The sequence below is a fragment of the Sus scrofa genome, chromosome 6 (assembly GCF_054392235.1).
Source record: "Sus scrofa isolate SSC_HxYL_T2T_F1_AM1 chromosome 6, Sscrofa_HxYL_maternal_Yorkshire_Landrace_v2.0, whole genome shotgun sequence".
NCBI lineage: Eukaryota > Metazoa > Chordata > Mammalia > Artiodactyla > Suidae > Sus > Sus scrofa.
The window spans coordinates 74,438,439-74,459,967 of NC_139388.1; the positions used below are offsets into that span (position 1 = coordinate 74,438,439).

The window sequence follows — 21,529 nt, forward strand, 5'->3', positions numbered from 1 at the left end:
TCGCAGGTAAAGGATCCGGCATTGTCACTGCTGTGGTGCGGGTTCCATCCCTGACCCAGAAACTTCTGCATGCAGTGTAGGGAGGCCAAAAAAAAAAAAAAAAAAAAATTAGGTGAAATGGTGGTTTGAGTTCACATTCAGTTGGGTGCCTTAGAGCCATCGTTGAGGGTGGGAGGCTTCAGCTGGACCCCCGGCACTGCTCCCAGGACTACCTGAGTGAATTAAACATGGTCAGTCCACTGGCATCCCCTCAGCCAGCCCCAAAGTCATGGCAGACACTCCCAGCAGGCCCCAGGGGCCTCCGGAATCTTCCATGAGGACATTCCTGGGCTGTGGGAACACACGTGGCTGGAGGCTACTAGAAGCCGGTCCCCAGGAGCAACCCCACGGCCCCCGGGAACTTTTGGAGCTGCATTCCAGTCTCTCCCTGGAATCCTGACTGCACCTGGCCCCACGTCCCCACGGTAGAAACAGCACATCGGCACCACTCAGGCCCCCATCTGCCCTTACCTCCCTGCTCAGCCTGGGACCACCTCCCCAACAAACTGCCCACCTCCTCGCAGGCCCTGCTTTGGGGGAGAGCAAAGGCAAACATGGCCTTCCCTTTTGGTCTTTGCTCGATCACAGCAGGGACATAAACTCAAACACCAAACTTGGAGTTCCCCTCATGGCTCAGTGGTTAATGAATCCGACCGGGAACCATGAGGTTGAGGGTTCGATCCCTGCCCTTGCTCAGTGGGTTAAGGATCCGGCGTTGCTGTGAGCTGTGGTGTAGATTGCAGATGCCGCTCAGATCCCGCTTTGCTGTGGCTCTGGCGAAGGCCGGGGACTGCAGCTCCAATTAGACCCCTAGACTGGGAACTTCCATATGCTGCAGGAGCAGCCCCAGAAAAGGTAAAAAGACAAAAAAAAAAAAAAAAAAAAAAAAAGAAAATCTGATGGCAGCAGCTTAGATCTCTGTGGAGGCACTGATTTGATCTCCAGCCTGGTTCAGTGAGTTAAAGGACCTGGCGCTGCCACAGCCATGGCATAGGTCACAGCTGCAGCTTGGATTCAGTCCCTGGCCCAGAAACTTCTGTGGGTGAGACCATTAAAAGGAAAAAAAAAAAAAAAAAAGATCATATCTAGTCACTTATGATGGAGCAGGATAATGTGAGAAAAAGAATGTCTACATGTATGTGTGACTGGGTCAGCTTGCTTGTACAGTAGACAATTGACAGAACACTGTAAACCAGCTATAATGGAAAAAAATAAAAATCATGTTAAAAAATAAAATAAAGAAATAACAACTTGAAAATTAAAAAAAAAAAAAAAAGAAGAAGAAGAAGAAGAAGGTCAGGCTTTTCATTATTCAGCAACACGGAAGCCCTGAACTGATGCTGGGCCGAGAGAGGAACCCGAGGGTGGCGATGTTCTTTGGAGGGGGGCCCTCCAGCGGGGTAGAGGAGGTGGGCTGGGGGACAGCCCACGTGGGGAGGACGGGGTGAGGAGTCACAGGCTGGGCTTTGTCCGTGTTCTGCCCCGCCTGCCTGTTTCATACCATCTGGAAGTGTCAGGTAGCGGAGGTTCCAGAACAAATCTCAGGGAAAGGTGGAGGTGCCGAACAGTGGGAGCCACGTGAGTGCCACACGAACGCTTTTTTAAGTCTTGGGACTGGAGGAGGTCATCTAGAGAGAGGGTTCGGGCCCCAGTCGCAGCTCCAGGCGGGAGACGTGGCTCTCTTTGAGCCGTAGGGACCACATTTAAATGCTTTGTCCACTTTGTCCACCCCAGCACGTAGCCTTCAGGGACAGGCGTCGGAATATCAGGGTAGAGGAAATGAGACGGTTTGGGCCTCACGGCATCTCCCGCCCCTTGATCTCTATACATCAACAAGATGCAACTTCCCCAAGCCTCAGTGCCCCCATCTATAAAATTCCTGTGGGTCACATGACCTGACCCATGTATCAGTAATCAAACTACACGCCCCCAGGGCCCTCAAGTGCTGGTGTTGGCAGTGACCTGTCCCTGACCTGGACCCCACAGTTTAGTGGGAGAGCTATCAGGAAGGGGTGGGCTGCACCCCAGGGAAGCAGGGGGGCCACTCCTAACTCTGAAAGCAAGTGTGTGTTGGGGAGATTCTCGACATCCTGGTGAAGCATTTTAAGCATCTCTTTTTTTCCCTTTCTTTTTTTTGCTTTTTAGGGCCACACCCATGGCATTTGGAGGTTCCCAGGCGAGGGGTTGAATAGGAGCTACAGCTGCCAGCCTACACCACAGCCACAGCAGCATGGGATTTGAGCCTCGTCTGTGACCCACACCACAGCTCATGGCAACACTGGATCCTCAACTCACTGAGCAGGGCCAGGGATCTAATCCAAGTCCTCATGGATACTAGTCGGATTAGTTAGCAATGAACCACAATGAGAACATCTAAGCATCCTGGGTTTTTTTTTTGTCTTTTTAGGGCCATGGGGGTTTCCAGGCTAGGGATTGAATCAGATCCGTAGGCTCCAGCCTATGACACAGTCACAGTAACACTGGATCCAAGCCACATCTGCAACCTACACCATAGCTCACCACAACGCCATATCCTTAAACCACTGAACGAAGCCAGGAATCAAACCACATCCTCATGGATACTAGTCAGGTTCGTTAACCGCTGATGCATGATGAGAACTCCCCAGCATCTTTTTATAAAGGAGAAAAGTCAGGTTCAGAGACAGAAGGTAATTCACGCAAAGTCACACAGCCTGGGAGTTTCCTAGTGGCTCAACGGGTTAAGGATCTGGGTTGTCATTGCAGTGGCTCTGATTACCGATGTGGCACAGGTTGAATCCCTGGCCCCAGAACTTCTGTATGCCATGGGCACAGCCAAAAAAAAAAAAAAAAAAAAAGTCACATAGCCTGTAAGTGGCAGAGCACAGAGTGACATGCTCAGCTATTATTAGCTTTGATGGCCATGACCAAGGCCGTCAAAGCCCAGATAATAAGAACCCAGCCCATCTTCCTTCCCTACCCCTGCTTTCCTCCTCCTTCACTGGTAACAGATTTACAAATCAGCATAAAGGAGGCTGATCAGGGAGTTCCCGTTTTGGCTCAGCGGAAACAAATCTGACTAGTATCCATGAGGATGCAGGTTCGATCTCTGGCCTTGCGCAGTGGGTTAAGGATCCATTGTTGCTATGAGCTGTGGTGTAGGTCACAGACACAGCTCAGATCTGGAGTGGCTGTGGCTGTTGCGCAGACTGGCAGCTATAGCTGTGATTTGACCCCTAGCCTGGGAACCTCCATGTGCTGCAGGTGCAGCCCTAAAAAGACAAAAGAAGAAGAAGAAGGGTGATTAATGGGAAGATGGCTTACAGATCAGGGAGAGAGAATGGGGGTGTATTCTGCTGAGAGTCTCAATCCAGTCCTGGGGCAGGAGGTTGGATCCCAGACCCTGAGGCCCTACCACCCTGGCTCAAAATCTCTGTGCCTCAGTTTCCTAATCTGTAAAGTGGGGACAAGAATAACAGTCTCCACCTCACAGGGTTGGGGGGACAGCTGACCATTAACCCAGGCAAAGGCGCTCTATAAAGGTCACCTGGGATTCTGGGTCCTTCCCCTTGTCCGGGGCCCAGGGCAGCAGCAGCAGCCCAGCTCTGCCCTACTTAGCTGGCCATCAGAGCCAACTCTCTCTGGAGGACAGTGGACATGGGATAATTTCCAGGAGCTAATGAATTCCTCAAAACGCGGAGGCTGTTGGCACATCACTCCTGCAGCCCTTCGGAGGGTGTGATGTTCCGCCTCCCCGCTCCCAGGCAAGCAGGCCCAGGAAAAAAAGCCCATTGAAAAGTGACCCCTCAGAGCCTGAAGACGGATGGACAGGCACCTGCGCCCTCCTGCACATCTGCTGCAGGGACTCACCGGGACCCCAAGCGCCACTCTCATGTCCCTAGTCTATCAGCTCCTCTGAGGTCCTACAGGAAACCCTGAGAGCTGTGACTGTCCTAAGTGCTCTCAGCCATGATGACAGAGCTGAAGCCACCCCTGGAAGGACTCTTCTCCAGCTTCACCAGGGGCTTTGTTTTCTCTGCAGGCCTCAGGCCCTTTGCCCCTGCTGCTCTCCACACCCCACCCCCACCCCGGGTCATTCTCCCTTCTTCTTTTCTTTTCTTGTCTTTTTAGGGCTGCTCCTGGGGCATATGGAGGTTCCCAGGCTTGGAGTCTAATCAGAGCTGCAGCTGCTGGCCTACAGCACAGCCACAGCAACACCAGATCCTTAACCCACTGAGCAGGACAGAGATCGAACCTGCATCCTCATGGATACTAGTCAGATTCATTTCTGCTGAGCCACAACAGGAAATCCCTCCTTTTATTTTTTATTTTATTTATTTTTGCTTTTTTTGGCTGCACCCATAGCATACGGGGCTAGGGGTCCAATCAGAGCTGCAGCTGCCAGCCTACACCCCAGCTCATGGCAACACCTGATCTTTAACCCACTGAGTAAGGCCAGGGGTTGAGCCCACATCCTCATGGTTGCTAGTCGGGTTCGTTACTGATGAGCCACATTGGGAACTCCTCTCTTCTCTGTTTCGCTTGTTTTATTTCCTGTCAATCTTCCAGTTTCCCCAAGACTGAAGCTCCAGGAGTTCCCACTGTGGTGCAGTGGGTTGAATCCAACTGCGGCAGGCGGGTCACGTGGAAGAGCAAGTTCAATCCCCAAGGACCAGTACAGTGGGTTAAAGGATCCAGCATTGCTGCAGTAGGTCGCAGGAATCTTTCATCCAAACACAATACATGAAAAGAAAATGTTTGAGAGTTCCCACTGTGGTGCAAGGAGATTGGAGGCATCTCTATAGCACCAGGTTCGATCCCCAGCTTGGCCCAGAAACTTCCATATGCCTGGGTACAGCCATTACAAATAAAATAAAATACTCAAAAAAAAAAAAAAAAAAAAAAGGAGTTCCTGTCAAGGCGCAGTGGAAATGAATCCGACTAGGAACCACGAGTTTGCCGGTTCGATCCCTGGCCTCGCTCAGTGGGTTGAGGATCCACCTTTGCTGTGAGCTGTGGTATAGGCTCACATCTGGCGTTGCTGTGGCTCTGGCGTAGGCCGGCAGCAACAGCTCCTAGTAGACCCCTCGCCTGGGAACCTCCAAATGCCTCGAGTGCGGCTCTTAAAAAAAAAAAAAAAAAAAAAAAGACTGACACTCCAGGCATGCAGAATCCTATAAAGTTCACTTTCTATGCAGGTCCTGTGTCACACTCAGGTTTGCAGCAGGGCAAATCAGTATTTGCTCTACGAAGGAATGAAGGAATGACTGACTGAGCAGTGTCTGCCTGCCTCCCTCTCCGCCTCAGCCCCGGCCGCCTCAGTGGCCGGAAGCTGCCACGGGATGGCTGCATGCACACAGATGCTCCTGACCCAGCATCCCTCAGAGTGCAGCACAGTCAGCACTGGGTACCAGGCTGAGGAGAGCAGGGGGCCCCTCCCCAGTTCAGGGCCACACTCCCTGTGGACAAGAACCCAGATCCCACTTCCCAAAGTCTCTCACCCCATAGCTTGTCAGTTGCAGCCCAGCCCCCTCCTTGCAATGTAGCTTAAACCCATACTAAGGGGCTGGGGAGCCAAAAGCATGACAATAATGAGACATATGTTTACTGGCAGTTTCTCTGGCTGGGGTGTAATTGGCTTATGCAATCCTCACCACAACTCTGAGAGGCAAGTTGTATTATTATGCCTCTCTTTTTTTTTTTTTTTTTTTTTTTTTTTTTTTTTTTTTTTTTTTGAGAGGGGGAGGCCTCACCTGCAGCATGTGGAAGGTTCCCAGGCCGGGTATCGAACCCATGCCACAGCCACCCAAGTGACACCAGATCCTTACTCCACTGAGCCACCAGGGAACTCCCATCTCCTCCTTACTGTTGGGGAACAGATGTACAGAGAGGTTAGGTGACTTGCCCAAGGTTCTGGAATTTGAACCCTTGTGGCCTGACTTTAGGGTCGGTGGGATTAACTTTTGCCCCTGCTTGGAAGTGAACTCTCCCATCTTTCTGCAGACAGGGTAGCTTGCTTAACTCTCAAGCTCAGCTGGCTCATGGGAGTTTCTGTTGTGGCGCAGCAGCAACCAACCCGACTAGGATCCATAAGGATGCAGGTTCCATCCCTGGCCTCGTTCAGGGGGTTAAGGATCTGGTGTTGCTGTGAGCTGTGGTGGGTCGCAGATGCGGCTCAGATCCCAAGTTGCTGTGGCTGTGGCATAGGCTGGCAGCTGTGGCTCTGATTCCATCCCTGGCCTGGGAACTTCCATATGCCACGGGTACAGCACCCACCCCCAAAAAATAGCAGAGAAAAAGAGGAGGTGGCTCATTGGGAGGATTAAATAAGACAGCCCAGGACCTGGCTAGAGGGACACTCTTGCCATGGCAGCTCTCAGGGCTCTGCGACCTCAGGCAAAGACCTCAGCCTGGCCCCTGGGGGGTGGGGGGGAGAATGTCCACCTCCCAGGCTTGATGAGATGAGACACTACTTTGCAATCCGTCATCCGCAATCCCCAAATCCAAAAAGCCCTGAAAATTGAAGGTTCCCTCTCTTGGCAGCAGAACCTGACCTGGATCCACCTCGTTTGGTGGTAAACTCTGATCTTGCTGGATCATGAAGCTACTTGCCCAGTGTTTTTTGTTTTCGGCTTCAGCACGCAGCAGCTTGATATGGAATCTCAGTTCACAGACCACCAGGAAACTCCTATACGGTGTTTTGGTTTTTCAGTTTGTTCGTTTGGCTTTTTAGAGCCGTACCCACGGCATATGGAATTTCCCAGGCTAGGGGTCAAATCGGAGCTGTAGCTGCAGGCCTACACCACATCCACAGCAAGTCAGGGTCTGAGCTGTGTCTGCAACCTACACCACAGCTCACAGCAACGACAGATCCCTGACCTACTAAGCTAGACCAGGGACCAAACCTGCGTCCTCATGGATACTAGTCAGATACATTTCCACTGCGCCACAACAGGAACTCCCTCCCGGTGTTTAATCTCACAGAGTGACTATTCAGAACTGTTTCGTGGTTGCAGACAGACCGAGGGCTGCTCTCGGCCTGGGGTGTCACCCAGTACTCAGCACATGTACCAACTGTCCAACTTCTCCAAAATCATCAGAATAGTCTGACTTGTGAAACACACCCAGGGGTTTTACTTTTTTTTTTTTTTTTTTTTTGTCTTTTTGCCATTGCTTGGGCCTCTCCCTTGACATATGGAGGTTCCCGGGCTAGGGGTCGAATCAGAGCTGTAGCCAGAGCCACAGCAACAAGGGATCCGAGCCACGTCTGCAACCTATACCACAACTCACGGCAACGCAGGATCCTTAACCCACTGAGCAAGGCCAGGGATCGAACCCACACCCTCATGGTTCCTAGTCGGATTCGTTAACCACTGAGCCACGAAGGGAACTCCAACAGTGCCAGATTCTTAACCACAAGGCCACCCCCAGGTGTCAGTTAAGGGATTGTGTTTACAGCATCCTCTGCAGCAGGCAGGCACACAGCAGGTGATCAGTACATAACCATTCTCTCTTAGCATTACCCCTGACCTTGACCTCTCTCCCCAGCCCACTCTGCTCTTCTAAGTTGGAAACAAGGGTTCTGGTGCATTTCCATGGATGCAAATAGATACTGGTGCGTGAGAATCCTGGCAATAACTGTTGTGTACTCGGTACTAACCACAGGCAGGGCTCTAAGCCCTTCACGTGTCCTACCCCAGACCATGTAGCTAGGTAGTTAAGTGTACTCCCCTTGTTCAAATTCCAGCTCTGACACTTACCTCCAAGACCTACTGTGGGACCTCTCTATGTCACAGTAAATAGGGCTATATAGGTCCAACGGAAAGAGTCCTAGAAGGACAGAGAACAGTGTCCGCCACATATTAGGTGTTAGCAGCATTATCATGATTAATCACCCTGAACTATGTACCACGACTCGCCTGGTTGGTGGGGTAACTGGCGGAGTGACTGAGGCATGAGGAGACTAAGTCAGCAGTTAGGCAACACAGCCCTGTGTTCTACTCCCTCCCAGGAGCCGTGACAAAGGAAGGAGTGGGAGAGGGGACAAGGGCACTGTCCACCCCCGTAGTGCCTGACCAGCCATCAGACAGTCGGGTCAGGTTCCAAGCTTTTTGCAAAATATATCAGACACACAAGTTGGGGCCTCCTGGAATTGACCTTTTAAGGAAGTTGCTTTCCTTGTCAGGGAAACGTGGAGGTGGGGACAACAGGTTCACAAAGCAGTTGGAAAAACAGGTTCCTGGTGGACCAGGAGAGGGAGGCTCACTGGCCCAGCTTATCCTTGTTGGAGCTGAAACAACACGGCCATTCATGAGCCAGGAGGCTTGGCTCGCAGAGGCTCATTAGAATTGTAACCGGAAACCCCTGCTAAGGCTGCGTCTGGAGATCTAGGGGAAGGAAAGCGGGGGACAGCCTGCTGGGCTTGTGTCCTTTGCTGCCAATCACATCACCTGTTCCCCTCTCCTGTCAGCTTCTCCTGGGGCCTCTCAGAAGAGACACAACCCTGCCCTAGCCTTAGGCTCTGAAAACTGAAATGCTCCTTATCGTTCCCTGCAAAGAAATGAAATCCCAGCCCCTGGGGGTCAGGTGGTGGTGAGAGGTTTTTCCCAGAGCGTCCTTTTGCAGAAAAGCAGCTTTGGCAGCAAAACAAGGATTAAAGAAGCAATGAAAGAACTGTCTGAGGAAGAAAACAAAAAGAAACCATAACAAGACTGCAGAAAGCCTCAGGCCCTTTAAAACCAAAAACCCCAACAAGCCTCTCCTCCAGATCCCACTAAATCTGGGAGCAGTCCTCTCTGGAACTCAGCAACACCCAAATGGATCCCTGGGTGTAGCTGTCTGCGGCTTTCCTCGTTTCTAAACTTGATGTGATGTGCACATATGTATATATGGAGTCTGCTTTACCTTTTTTTTCCTAATTAATATTATTATTATTATTATTTCTTTTGCTTTTCTAGGGCCGCACCCGTGGCATATGGAGGGTCCCAGGCTAGGGGTCTAATTGGAGCTGTAGCCTCCAGCCTACTTCACAGCCATAGCAATGCAGGATCCGAGCCATGTCTGCAACCTACACCACAGCTCGCAGCAATGCCAGATCCTTAACCCACTGAGCAAGGCCAGGGATCAAACCCACAACCTCATTGTTCCTAGTCGGATGTGTTAACCACTGAGCCACGACAGGAACTCCTCTAATTAATATTATTGATATATAATTTATATACATTAAAATGCATCCATTTTAAAGGTAACTTTTAATAGGTTTTGACAAATGCGTACACCTCTACCTTCCAGAACATAGAATATTTTCATCACCGCAGAACATTCCTCTGGCCTCTTTGCAGTCAACACCCTTCCCAGCCCCAGCCCCAGCCCCAGGCACCTACCAATCCGTCCTCTGTCCCTGAAGATAAGTTCTGCCTTTTCCAGAACTTTGCGTGAATGTAGACTCTTGGACTCCTTTACGTCCGGCTTCTTTGTTGTTGTTGGGGTTTTCTGACCTCGTGTAAACAGAATCTTTAAAAACTTCAGGAGTTCCTGTTGTGGCTCAGTGGTAACGAACCCCACTAGCATCTGCAAGGACACGGGTTCAATCCCTGGCCTCGCTCAGTGGGTTAACGATCAGGTGTTGTTGTGGTTGTGGTGTAAGCTAGCAGCTATAGCTCCGATTCGACCCCTAGCCTGGCAACTCCCATAAGCCACAAGTGTGGTCCTATAAAGACCAAAAAAAAAAAAAAAAAAATCATCTTCAGATTGTTTGCAGCCACCAAAAGCAGTATTTCTTTTTTGTATGTTGACTTTGTCTTCTTCAATCTTTGCTAAATTTACTAATTAGTCCTAGCAGTTGTTATGTACATTCCTTAGGATTTCCTAGTAAAGTGTTACATCCATCAGTGACTCAAGACCCTTACACTTCCTTCTTTCCAGTCTTTTAGAAACATTTTTTTTATTAAAGTATAGCTGATTTACAATGTTGTGTCAATTTCTGCTGTACAGCAAAGGGACCCGCTCGTATGTATACACACACTTTCTTCATAGGTTAATTTCCATTATCTTCCATCCCAAGAGACTGGATATAGTTCCCTGTGCTATATAGGAGGATTCCTTCCCAATCTTTATGCTTATTTTTTTTCCAAAATTTTTTCAAATTTTTTCTCAAATTTTTTTTTTTTTTTTTTTTTTTTTTTGCTTTTCAGGGCCAAACCCAGGGCATATGGAAGTTCCCAGGCGAGGGGTCAAATCAGAGCTACCGCTCCTGGTCTACCACAGCCACAGCCACAGCAACACAGGATCCGCGTCACTTCTGTGACCTACACCACAGCTCTCTGCAACACCAGATTCTTAACCCACTGAGCAAGGCCAGGGATCGAACCTGCATCTTCATGGATACTAGTCAGGTTTGTTGCTGCTGAGCCACAGTGGGAACTCCCTCTTTTTCTTTTTCTTGCCTTATTGCACTGACTATGACCTCTAGTACCAAGTTGAATAAATGGTAAGAACAGATGTCTTTTCCTATTGCCAATCTTGGGGGGAGGGCAGGCAAGCGGTCTTACGCCATTAATTATGATGTTAGCTGTAGGCTTATTGCCACACCCTTAATTAGGTAGAGGAGTTCCTTGCTCCAGGCTGCTAAGTCCTTTTCTTCAGTAACGGGTATTCAGTTTTGTCAAATGCTTTTTCTGAACAGTCAATGCTCAATAAACTTGTCTTGGAGTTCCCATTGTGGCGCAGTGGTTAAGAATCTGACTAGGAGCCATGAGGTTGTGGGTTCGGTCCCTGGCCTCGCTCAGTGGATTAAGGATCTGGCATTGCCATGAGCTGTGGTATAGGTCGCAGACACGGCTCAGATCCTGTGTTGCTGTGGCTGTGGTGTAGGCCAGTGGTTATGGCTCTGATTAGACCCTTAGCCTGGGAACCTCCATATGCCTCAGAAGTGGCCCTAGAAAAGGTAAAAAGACAAAAAAAAAAAAAAAAAAAAAAAAAATGAAGCACTCCAATTCCCCAGGCAAACAGGAGGCGGCTTCACAGAGAAGGTGATTTATGAGCTGGTCCCAAAGCAGTCTGGCCAAATGAGGAAGGGGACATCCTAAGCAACAGCATGTTCCAAGCTGGAGGCATGAAAGACTGCTGCATCAGCCACTAACTAGCTGTGTGACCTTGGGCAAATCCGTCCTGCTTACCCATAGAGGGGGAAGAAAAACAACAGGGCTGCCAAACCTTGCAGGTATCCAGTGAAATAGATACACGTAGGACCTTGGAAAAATGACCATGAAGGCAGCATTACTGTTTACAAGAGAATGGGGAAGACTATGTGCCCAGCACAGCCTAGACTGACAGTCCTAGAAGAGGCAAGGTGCTGCTGTGGCATTAGAAACCTGGGTCCTGGAGCTCTCGTTGTGGCTCAGGGGTCACGAACCTGATTAGTATCTATGGCCTCGATCCCTGGCCTCGCTCACTGGGTTAAGGATCCAATACTGCCATGAGGTGCGGTGTAGGTCGCAGACACGGCTCAGATCCCATGTGGCTGTGGCTGTGGCATAGCTGTAGCTCTGATTTGAGCCCTAGCCTGGCAACTTCCATATGCCACGGGTCCAGCCCTAAAAAGACAAAAAAAAAAAAAAAAAAAAAGAAGAAGAAGAAGACCTGGGTCCCAGTCTCAGACACCTCTGTGGGAGGAGAGCAAGATGGGGGGCTGTGCTCCGAGGATGAGGGCTCTTTGGCTTTAGAATCCCACTCAGATAGGAACAGCTCCCTCCTGGTTAGCAGTGTTGCATGACTCTTGCTTTCTACTCCTGCCTCATAAATGTGAAAGATCCAGGAAATATGAAGACACATCTTTCTTTTCTCCTGCCTGCTTACTTTCCTTCCTTCCTTCTTTTTCCCCATATGTGGACCATTAGTGTGGCTTTCCCCCTTCCTAGGGGGAGTAATGGCTTTAACATACAGTATTTGTATCTTGGATGACTGCTCCTAAGAGTTGTTTTTAAAGAGTCCCAGCAATCAAATGCCTGGCTCCTGTGTTTGCACATAATTTCCTTTCTGCTCAAGCTCTCCTTGTGTTTACACACTGGACATCTAGCAGCTTGCTCTGGTCAAGGTGCTGCTTTTAGCAGCTCTGGGAGATTGAAAACAAAGTGTTGATATATTCTGTACCTGGTGCCTCTGGAGGGGGACGAGAACAGAGGACAAGGAACTAAAGGCACGAAGGGGTGGTCTGTGACACCAGGTAGATTTTTGCTGTAAGAGACACAGAGGCTTGAAACCAGTAGCAGCAGTGAAAGAAACACGGAGAGGGAGATGGCTTTGGGGGAATTCAAAGAGACAGAAGTGCCAGGTGGGCTGGGGGTGGGGGGGGGGGAGCGTGAGGGAGAGAGAGAGAGGGAGAGAGAGGGAGGGAGGGAGAGAAGTCCAAAGTAAGGAGAAAGTTTCTGGTATTGGGAGCTATGCAGACGGTTGAGTCACCATTCTCCAGAACAGGAAATGCAAGAAACAGACAGATTTGGGGGAGGGGAAGAATGAAGTGATGAATTCTGTTCAGGAATTAGTTTCTTGATCATTATTAGTGGCAGGTACCTTGTCAGAAAACACCATGAACAAAAAGACACAAGGTCCCTGCACTCCCGAGGCTTACACTCCAGGGGCAGGACAATTTACACAAATAAAACAACAAAGTAACTGCAGAAGCCTAAGTGAGGAATTTTTTTTTTTTCGGGGGACTTTTTAGAGCGGAACCCACAGCATATGGAAATGGAGCCAGGGATGGAACCCGGGTCCTCAAGGGATGCTAGTCCCTTTCGTTACCACTGAGCCACAAGGGGAACATCTCTGTGAGGAAATTAAATAGAATCATGTGTTGCGGGGGAGGGGGAGGGGCGGGCAGGGAAAGCCTGCGTTGGGAGACTTGGAGTTAATGGGTCGCCAGACTGGGTTTGACATTAAAGTAAATAAGCAGCTCTCATATAGAAGCTTGAAGCTCAGAGGTCTGGGCTGGAGATGAACAGAAAAGAGGCCAAAAAGGTATCGCAGCACAGGATGGTATTTCTAGAAAAATCAAAAATACACAAAAACAGAGATCCCATCGTGACTCAGCGGTTAACGAATCTGACTAGCATCCATGACAGAGGTTCAATCCCTTGCCTTGCTCAGTGGGCTAAGGATCTGGTCTTGCGGTGAGCTGTGGTGTAGGTTGCAGACATGGCTCCGATTCCGAGGGGCAGTGGTGTAGGCCGGCAGCTACAGCTCCAATTTGACCTCTCGTCTGGGAACCACTATATGCCCTGGGTGCGGCCCTTAAAAAACAAAAAACAAAAACCTCCAAACATCCAAAGGATACCACCGCTGGTATACTGAGGGTTCAGGCTGTCTGGACCTTGTTTTTCCCCCTAAACTGCGAGATTAGTACACAGATATGAGAGGTCAGACATAATCTATATACGTTTTTACACATCCTATGTATCACAAAGTAAACTTGACTGAAAAAAGGAAAAAAGGCCAGGTGGAGGGTCCCGCTAAACTCGACCCAGTGCAGTTTCTGCGCGTTCCAGATCAGGGACAAGGCAGCTTCGGCCGGTTCTCACTCCACGCGCATTGGTCCAGCCCCGCCCCTTCCCGCTGCCCAGTCACCCCGCCCACTTCCGCCTTCCGGCCAATGGGCGCTCGGGATCGGGGCCCACACCCCCACCGCGCACCGCCCCGGGCTCGCGCCGCCGAGTGACGTCACGACCTGGACTCCGCACACGACGCCCGCGCGCCAGGCTCCCGCTTGCTGCCGGGCTCGCGCCGCAGAGGCCGGTGAGGCGCCTGCGGCCACGCGGTGGAGGGTGCAGGCCGACGGTGCCGGTCGTCGGGGCGCGCGCGCGCACGCATGGAGGCGGCGCGGGCGGCTGCCTAAGGGCAGTGGGGCCAGTGGAGCGGCTACCTTGCGTATCCGTCGAGCGGCCTCGAGCCCACGGCAGCCGGCGGCGGCGGGCCGCGGAGCCGGCGCGGCCATGGCGACGAGCACTCAACAGAAGGAGAACACGTTGCTTCACCTCTTCGCCGGCGGGTGAGTGTCCCGGTCTGACCCCGCGCCCCCGCCTCTCGTCCTCGGCCCCGCCCTCCCGGTGCCCTCTGTGCGCCGGGTAGGGTTACCGGCCCTCCCCCGGCTGAAACGCCGGCTCTCGAGGAGGAAGTGCCGGCGTCGGGGCAGTGGGGAGGCCCGGTTGCGGGGGGCAAGCTCGGGGCCTGTCCCATCTCCCAGCTGCATCTCGGGAGAGTGATTGTACCCTGCGTCCGTTCCCCTCCCGTGCCCATCCTCCAACCCGAGATGTCTCTAGCTTTTTCTCCTTTTAAACAATTAGTGGCTGCTCTTACGAGTGTTACTCGGGATGGTCCTTCCTGGGCACAGTATACTAATTGCCCTCCTGCCTGTATTCTCCTCCAGGGCCTTTCTCCGAAGGCCCTGGGCAACCTTGTGGATGCTCGGTTTGGCCCGGTAGTTCCTCAGGGTAGCACAGCGGCGAGTTCAGACCGTCGGGAGGGCTGCAGGTGTTGGGTATCTGCAGGGGCCTGGAAAGTGCTGGTGAACCGTGATCCTGGGGTCAGCAGTCTGTGGGAGGACTGATGGGGGAATCTACGGGCAAAGTGAGGTCAGGAAGGTATGTTGAAATGCTTCTCAACTGCTGTGAAATGTCCATCGTCAGAAACAGCGTAATTCTAAGATGCACCCTGTTTTTAAAGCGTTCATTAGTTTGATCTTTATGGCACTTGATGTTTTTCAGTGGAGGAAGCATATTTTTAGGGAGGTTGGATGGTAGGGGGTTAGGAAGGGAGCTGGTGTTTTTGTTTTTTTTCGGAAAATAAAAATGAAAATGTTTTGTATTGGTAAATTTTTTTCTTTTAATGGCTTTGGGTTGCTTTGGGTCCTTTTGAAGTCACCTAAATGTTTGGAGTCTTATTTGAGCGCCTCACAGGCCTGGCACAGCCATTTTTAAGTATAGGGCATTTTACATAAAGTAGGATTTATCCTAGATTTTTATCTTTTTTTTTTTTTTTTTTTTTGGTCTTTTTTCTAGGGCCACTCCCGCGGCATACGGAGGTTCCCAGGCTAGGGGTCTAATTGGAGCTGTAGCTGCCAGCCTATACCACAGCCACAGCAACGTGGGATCCGAGCTGCGTCTGCGACCTACACCACAGCTCACGGCAACGTCGGATCATCCGCCCACTAAGCAAGGGCAGGGATCGAACCCGCAACCTCATGGTTCCTAGTCGGATTCGTTAACCACTGCGCCATGACAGGAACTCCAGATTTTTATCTTGATTTGAGTATTTTAGTTGCAGCTTCCTATTTGCGTTGCTACCCAGATAGGTTCCTTATTACAGGCAAGTAGTGGTTGAGAATTTATCTGCAAAAATAACCATGATGAAAGTGTTCCTGAGCTCTTTGTACTTTTTATTGTAGTTGATTACCCAGTTACTTTTTTTCTTTCTTTTTTTTTTGTCTTTTTGCCTTTTCTAGGGCCGCTCCCGAGGCATAAGAAGGTTCCCAGGCTAGGGGTCTAATTGGAGCTGTAGCCTCCAGCCTACACCAGAGCCACAGCAACGCAGGATCCGAGCTGCGTCTGCGACTTACACCACAGCTCACAGCAACGCCGGACCCTTAACCCACTGAGCAAGGCCAGGGATCGAACCCACAACCTCTTGGTTCCTAGTCCAGTTCCACTGAGCCAGAACAGAACTCCTGGTTACTTTGTTTCTTCAAAAAATTTGGTTCTTCTTCATGTCTAGGAAGGATTTCTCCTTCATCTCCACCCTATTGTTCCCTCTCCTTTTGCTTTATCTCTCCGTTGATATTTGCTTTTAGAAGGGGTGAGAGGCATTCCTAAATTCAGACAGCATATTAATTTGTCATTCTGGGGAATTTTAAACAAGTTGGCCATGTTATTAAAGTCATTTACGAAGCTATGAGGGGTAATTGTTTCAAAAATGATTTTGTAATCCATGATTTTGATTTACCGTTTTGAGTAAGGGGGGGCTTTTATTTATTTATTTATTTATTTATTTATTTATTTATTTATGTATTTTCCATTTTTTTATTACTCAAATGAATTGATCACATCTGTAGTTGTATAATGATCATAACAATCTGATTTCACAGGATTTCCATCCCACAGCCCAGGCACATCTCCCCACCCCCCAAACGGTCTCCTCTGGAGAACGTGAGGGGGTCTTTTAAAACAAAAATTCTTTATATTCCAAACTGGGAGAGTTACTTGCTCCGAGGCAGCATCTGTGAGGCTGGCTGCTTTAATGGATTGCCCTGTCTCTCTGAATCTCCCTCCACGCCCTTCACAGTGCCCTCTGGCTGTTGATTCTCCTGGAGCACCAGCCTCTTACCTTATGATGGAGGAAAACCGCAGTAGCCAGTTTCCAGCTCTGGACGGATTCAAATGTGGAGTTCATTAGGGCGGTGCCTGAGGCCACTGTCCTTAACAGGTTGCAGGTCCTTCAATATCAGCAGCTCAGGATTCCTTGCAGAAATGCAAGAAAGAAAATAAATCTTCCAGAAGGACTCTTTCAGAGTAATGAATTGGATTTTGACTCATTCCCACTAACCTAAAATACTTCCGTTTCTTTTAGGGAAGAACATTAAAGGAGCTAAGTATCCAGTGGATTAAGGTCTTGCAGTTGAAGTCAGGCAGTACAGTGTCTCACCCGGGTTGATGGAAGGCTGGCCTGCTTTGCTCCAAGTAACTGGTTTCCACGGTTAAGCTGGCATCTTTCCAAAGCTGAATTTACTTCCTTTGAAAAGAAGTTAGAGCCTCTGCTTTTTAACAGGGGCTCTGTGCTATTTCTCCTGTGAGTTGAATGGCCACTGGACCAGTTGAACAGCAAACACGTTTAATGCCATCACTAATTAATGATCCCAAGTAAATGTTTTTATCAGGTATACCAGGCTTGTGAATAGTTGAAAATTAATTTTAGATCCTGGAAAATAAAAACTGCAGCCCAAACAACTCACAGTCTTTTAAATTTCTTAAATTTTTTTTTAAAGCAGTCTCATGGGTTCTTTGCAAAGACAAAAATGCCCCTAAGTTGACCTGAAATGGTCATCTTTTTAATATAGTGTTGCTCTTAAGAAAGAAAAAAAGAGTGAGTTGCCTTGTGGCACAGCAGGTTAAGGATCTGGTGTTATTACTGCAGTGGCTTGGGTTGCCACTGTGGTGTGGGTTCCATCTCTGGCCCAGCAACTTCCACATGCCATGGGTGCGCTTCCCCACCCTCCCCCACCCCCCCAAAAGAGAAAGAGAAAAACCACACTAACTGACGCCTAGAAACAAGCACTTTAGAATTAGGTCTATGTATGTATATGTGACCAAATGTAATTTCATAGTTAATTTTAAAATAGGGCCACATTGTTTACACTGCTTCCTTCTTAGTAATATGTTGAGTTTTGAAGACAGCATGGTAGCAAATTAAGGTAAGCCCTTAATCAGTCCTTACCTTTAAGTGGTTGCAGTGAAGAAAACAAACCCAGTTTCCAAGCCTAGTGACAGGAATTCAGTGAGGCTGTTCTAGTAGTTTATGACAGAGCTACCTAATTTATTCTGATTATGTAATTTTTTTCTAATCTCTCATTGCTAATTTTTTGTGGATATAAACTGAACATCCTTTGTTGTTTTCAGGGCCCCACCCTGGGCATATGGAGGGTCACAGGCTAGGGATCAAAACACTGAAATCCTCCAAAGTGGCCCTTCTGTGTCTGGGTCTTATGTCTGAAAAATCCCTTCACCTTTCCCAAGCGAGTGACCTGGGGGTTCGGGTCATCTGCGTGGCGTGGGTGGTGCCCTTCACTCACTGAAAGAGCAGCAGCACGGCAGGGGGGCCGTCTAGGAGATAGCTCAGGCTCTGAAACAGCGGGACTAAGCTGTCCTTAGCTTTAGAGGCTGATGGCCTGGATTGTGTGCTTTAGGTCTTATGCTTAGGGCATGGTGTTTTGTCACTAAATATACTCCCTAGCCTTTAAACTGTATGTTAATGGGGAGGAGGTCTGTCTTTAAGATTTTAAAATAACAGGCAGAGCCTCCATGCCTGCCCGCTTGCATCTCTCACAAGCGTTCCATCCTAATAAATCTATTTCTTGCCAAAAAGAAAAAGATTTTAAAATAATAATCTATGTTCATAATTCACCATGTCCCCATTATGGACAGCTATCACCTGGTGTACTTCTGGACCGTGCTTGTCCCTGAGGATTTAATCTGTATCAGCTGGTGATCACTTTTTCTTTTGGGGGTATACCTGCAGCCTATGGAGGTTCCCAGGCCAGGGATTGAATCCCAGCCAGAGCTGCTGCCTATGCCACAGCTGCAGTGATGCTGGATCCCACTGTGCTGGGCCAAGGGTCAAACTGGCAAAATACCACAGAGATGAGCCGATCATTAACTCACTGCACCACAGTAGGAGCACCTACTTTTTTGGGGCCCGGGGAGGGGGGCATGTCCAAGGTATGCAGAAGTTGCAGGGCCAGGGAATGAACCCACGTCACAGCAGTGACAATACTGGATCCTTAACCTGCTGAGCCACTAAGGAACTCCTACAGAGTTATTTGGTTTTTATATTTATTTATTTGGTTTTTTAGGGCCACACCCGCAGCATATGGAGGGTCCCAGGCTGGGGGTCCAGTCGGAGCTATAGCTGCCGCCCTACATACACCACAGCAACGCAGGAACCAAGCTGTGTCTGCGACCTACACCACAGCTCATGGCAACACCAGATCCTTAATTCACTGAAAGGGTCCAGAGATCAAACCTACATCCTCATGGATACCAGTCAGGTTCATTACTGTTGAGCCACAAGAGGAACTCCTGTTTTCTTATTTTACTATAGAGTTTTTTATTCAGGGCGCTAGTTGAATTTTTCTTTTTTCTTTTTCTTTTCTTTTTTTTTTTTTTTTTGTCTTTTTGCTATTTCTTGGGCCACTCCCGCGGCATATGGAAGTTCCCAGGCTAGGGGTAGAATCGGAGCTGTAGCCACTGGCCTACGCCACAGCCACAGCAACGCAGGATCCAAGCTGCGTCTGCGACTTACACCACAGCTCATGGCAACGCCGGATCTTTAACCCACTGAGCAAGGCCAGGGACCGAACCCTCAACCTCATGGTTCCTAGTCGGATTCGTTAACCACTGCGCCACGACAGGAACTCCCAATTTTTTTCTACATGAGGTAGCATATAGAAAATAGCATCTACAGGATAGTTAGCTGCATCAAAAGATATGCATTTTGCTTTTACCGAGTGAATAAAGAATTTGCATAATCAAACCCTTCTAAGCCTTATTCGCTAGGTATTCAAATAAGACATTCCTGAAAATTATGCCTAAAGAGGCACTCGTTTTTTTTTCAAGTAGTGACTGTAGAGCTAGCAGATGAAAAGGGGGAATTACTAAAAGCTCCAAAGATTGAGGTCACAGAGTGTCCTGCAGTATCACTGGTAGAGTCCATGTTGTGGCTGCGTGTAAGCTGTGAGTCTGGAAACCAGTGTGCTGTCAGTTGGATAGCAGATGCAATAAAGAGCTTCTTGATCTCGGCTTTCATGTCCAAAATGAGTGACTATACGTATAGAAAACAGGTCCTTGTTGAAAACATCTAGTTTTGGGAGTTCCCGTTGTGGCTCAGCAGCTTAAGAACCCTGCTAGTGTCCATGAGGATGCCATTTCAATCCCTGGCCTTGCTCAGTGGATTAAGGATCTGGTGTTGCCACAAGCTGCAGTGTAGGTCACAGATGTGGCTCCGTTCTGGTGTTGCTGTGGCTGTGGTGTAGGCTGGAGGCTGTAGCAGTGATTCAACCCCTAGCCTGGAAACTTCCATATGCCACTGGTATGGCCCGTAAAAAAAAGAAAGAAAACATCTCATTTTTAAAATTCTCTGTGTTACTTGAAACTCAGTTGAAATGTAAACATTTGTGTGCATGATTTAAAAGCTTTGTCTCTAATCACATGAAGATTGTAGAAAAAAGTTGAGTATATATATTGTTTGTTTGTTTTGTCTTTTCTAGGGCCACACCCGCAGCATATGGAGGTTCCCAGGCTAAGGGTCTAATTAGAGCTGTAGCCACCGGCCTACGCCAGAGCCACAGCAATGCAGGATCCGAGCCATGTCTGCGACCTACACCACAACTCGGGAAACGCCAGATCCTTAATCCACTGAGCAAGGCCAGGGATCGAACCCGCAACCTCATGGTTCCTAATCGGATTTGTTAACCACTATGCCACGATGGGAACTCCGAGTATATATATTGTAATAGTAATAGTCAGGCTTTGTTCTGATATAAACTGGAGGGGAGGAGCCTAATTCATAGGCAGAAAAAGCAAGCAAGGCCTATGTGGGTGAAGATAAAGTTAAATACTCTTTATGTAATAAACATGAGACTTGAGTTCTGAGCAGGAAGAATGAGAGAAGATAGAGAATGAGGAGAAGGGTCTTCAGAACTCCAGAGAAGGGGCATTTTTATAGAAAAAGGAACAGGTAATAAAAGAAGGAAATGCTGCAGAAAAATACAGGTAATTTTTTTTTTTTTTTTTTTTAAAGAAAATTAGGCAGGAGTTCCCTTTGTGGCTCAGTAGAAACGAATCTGACTGGTATCCATGAGGAGGCAGGTTCAATCCCTGGCTTTGCTCAGTGGGTTAAGGATCCATTGTTGCCGTGAGCTGTGGCATAGGTCACAGAAGCGGCTCAGATCCTGAGTTGCTGTGGCTGTGGTGTAGGCCAGCAGCTGTAGCTCTAATTCGACCCTTGGCCTGGGGATCTCCATATGCTGCGGGTGAGGCCCTAAAAAGACCGAAAAAAAGAAAAAAAAAAAGAAAAGGAAATTAGGCAAATGGATTTCAGAGAGTATCTCCTGTGACTGGCCTGAGATGTGTATAACTTCACCGCCCTTCATGGCCTCTCTGCTGCCCTGTTCAAGCCCTTTGGATGATTTTGCTGAATGGAATATCCCATGAGAATTGTTTGGGGCCTTGGCATCAGTCACTAGAGCAGTATTTGAGGAGTGAAATGAAATTAATATCCGGGGAATTTTCCTCGTAGCTATTAAAAACGTAGGCCACTAGAAACACAAGTCCTAACTACAGTTTGGAAGGCTATTGGCATTGGTGATAATTAAACCCTTTTAAGGACTTTCTTAAAAGGCTTGGGTGTACTCCCCCCCCCCCCCGCCCCCCACTAGGCTCATTTAGGAGGCTTTTGATTGTTGGCACATTGGCTTGAATTCTAGAGAGAACGCAGGCTTCGGGGAGGGCTTGCCTAAACAGCTTAACCGTGTTACCATGGAACCCCGCGATGACTGCTCTGCTTTCCAGAAATATCTGCTTGATTCCAGAGTTGGTCCCCGCATGAACACAGGATGGCTCCCAGCACCTGCCAGTGTTTCTCTGCCGTTGAGCAGGCCTTGAGCTTGACTCTGGTTGGATGATCTTGGACGCACACCCAGCTCCAGAGCAGTATTGCTCCCGGGGGAATTGTGCTGCTTATTTTGGCCAAA

General features: G+C 48.9%; 1 protein-coding gene and 1 long non-coding RNA gene across 4 annotated transcripts in view; one reads left to right on the plus strand and one right to left on the minus strand.

The window, feature by feature from the left end:
* LOC110261093 (uncharacterized) overlaps positions 1–16,525 on the minus strand; it is a 47,418-nt gene extending 30,893 nt beyond the window's left edge. For all 3 annotated transcript variants that reach the window (XR_014807026.1, XR_002344885.2, XR_014807027.1), the window contains exon 1: positions 16,390–16,525. This is a non-coding gene — a long non-coding RNA (uncharacterized LOC110261093). The remainder of the gene's footprint in view (positions 1–16,389) is intronic.
* Positions 13,724–21,529, plus strand: part of SLC25A33 (solute carrier family 25 member 33) — a 34,376-nt gene continuing 26,570 nt past the window's right edge. The window contains exon 1 of the mRNA XM_003127538.7: positions 13,724–14,059. Within this exon, the coding sequence (XP_003127586.5) occupies positions 14,004–14,059 (56 nt within the window). The 5' untranslated portion in view covers positions 13,724–14,003. The remainder of the gene's footprint in view (positions 14,060–21,529) is intronic.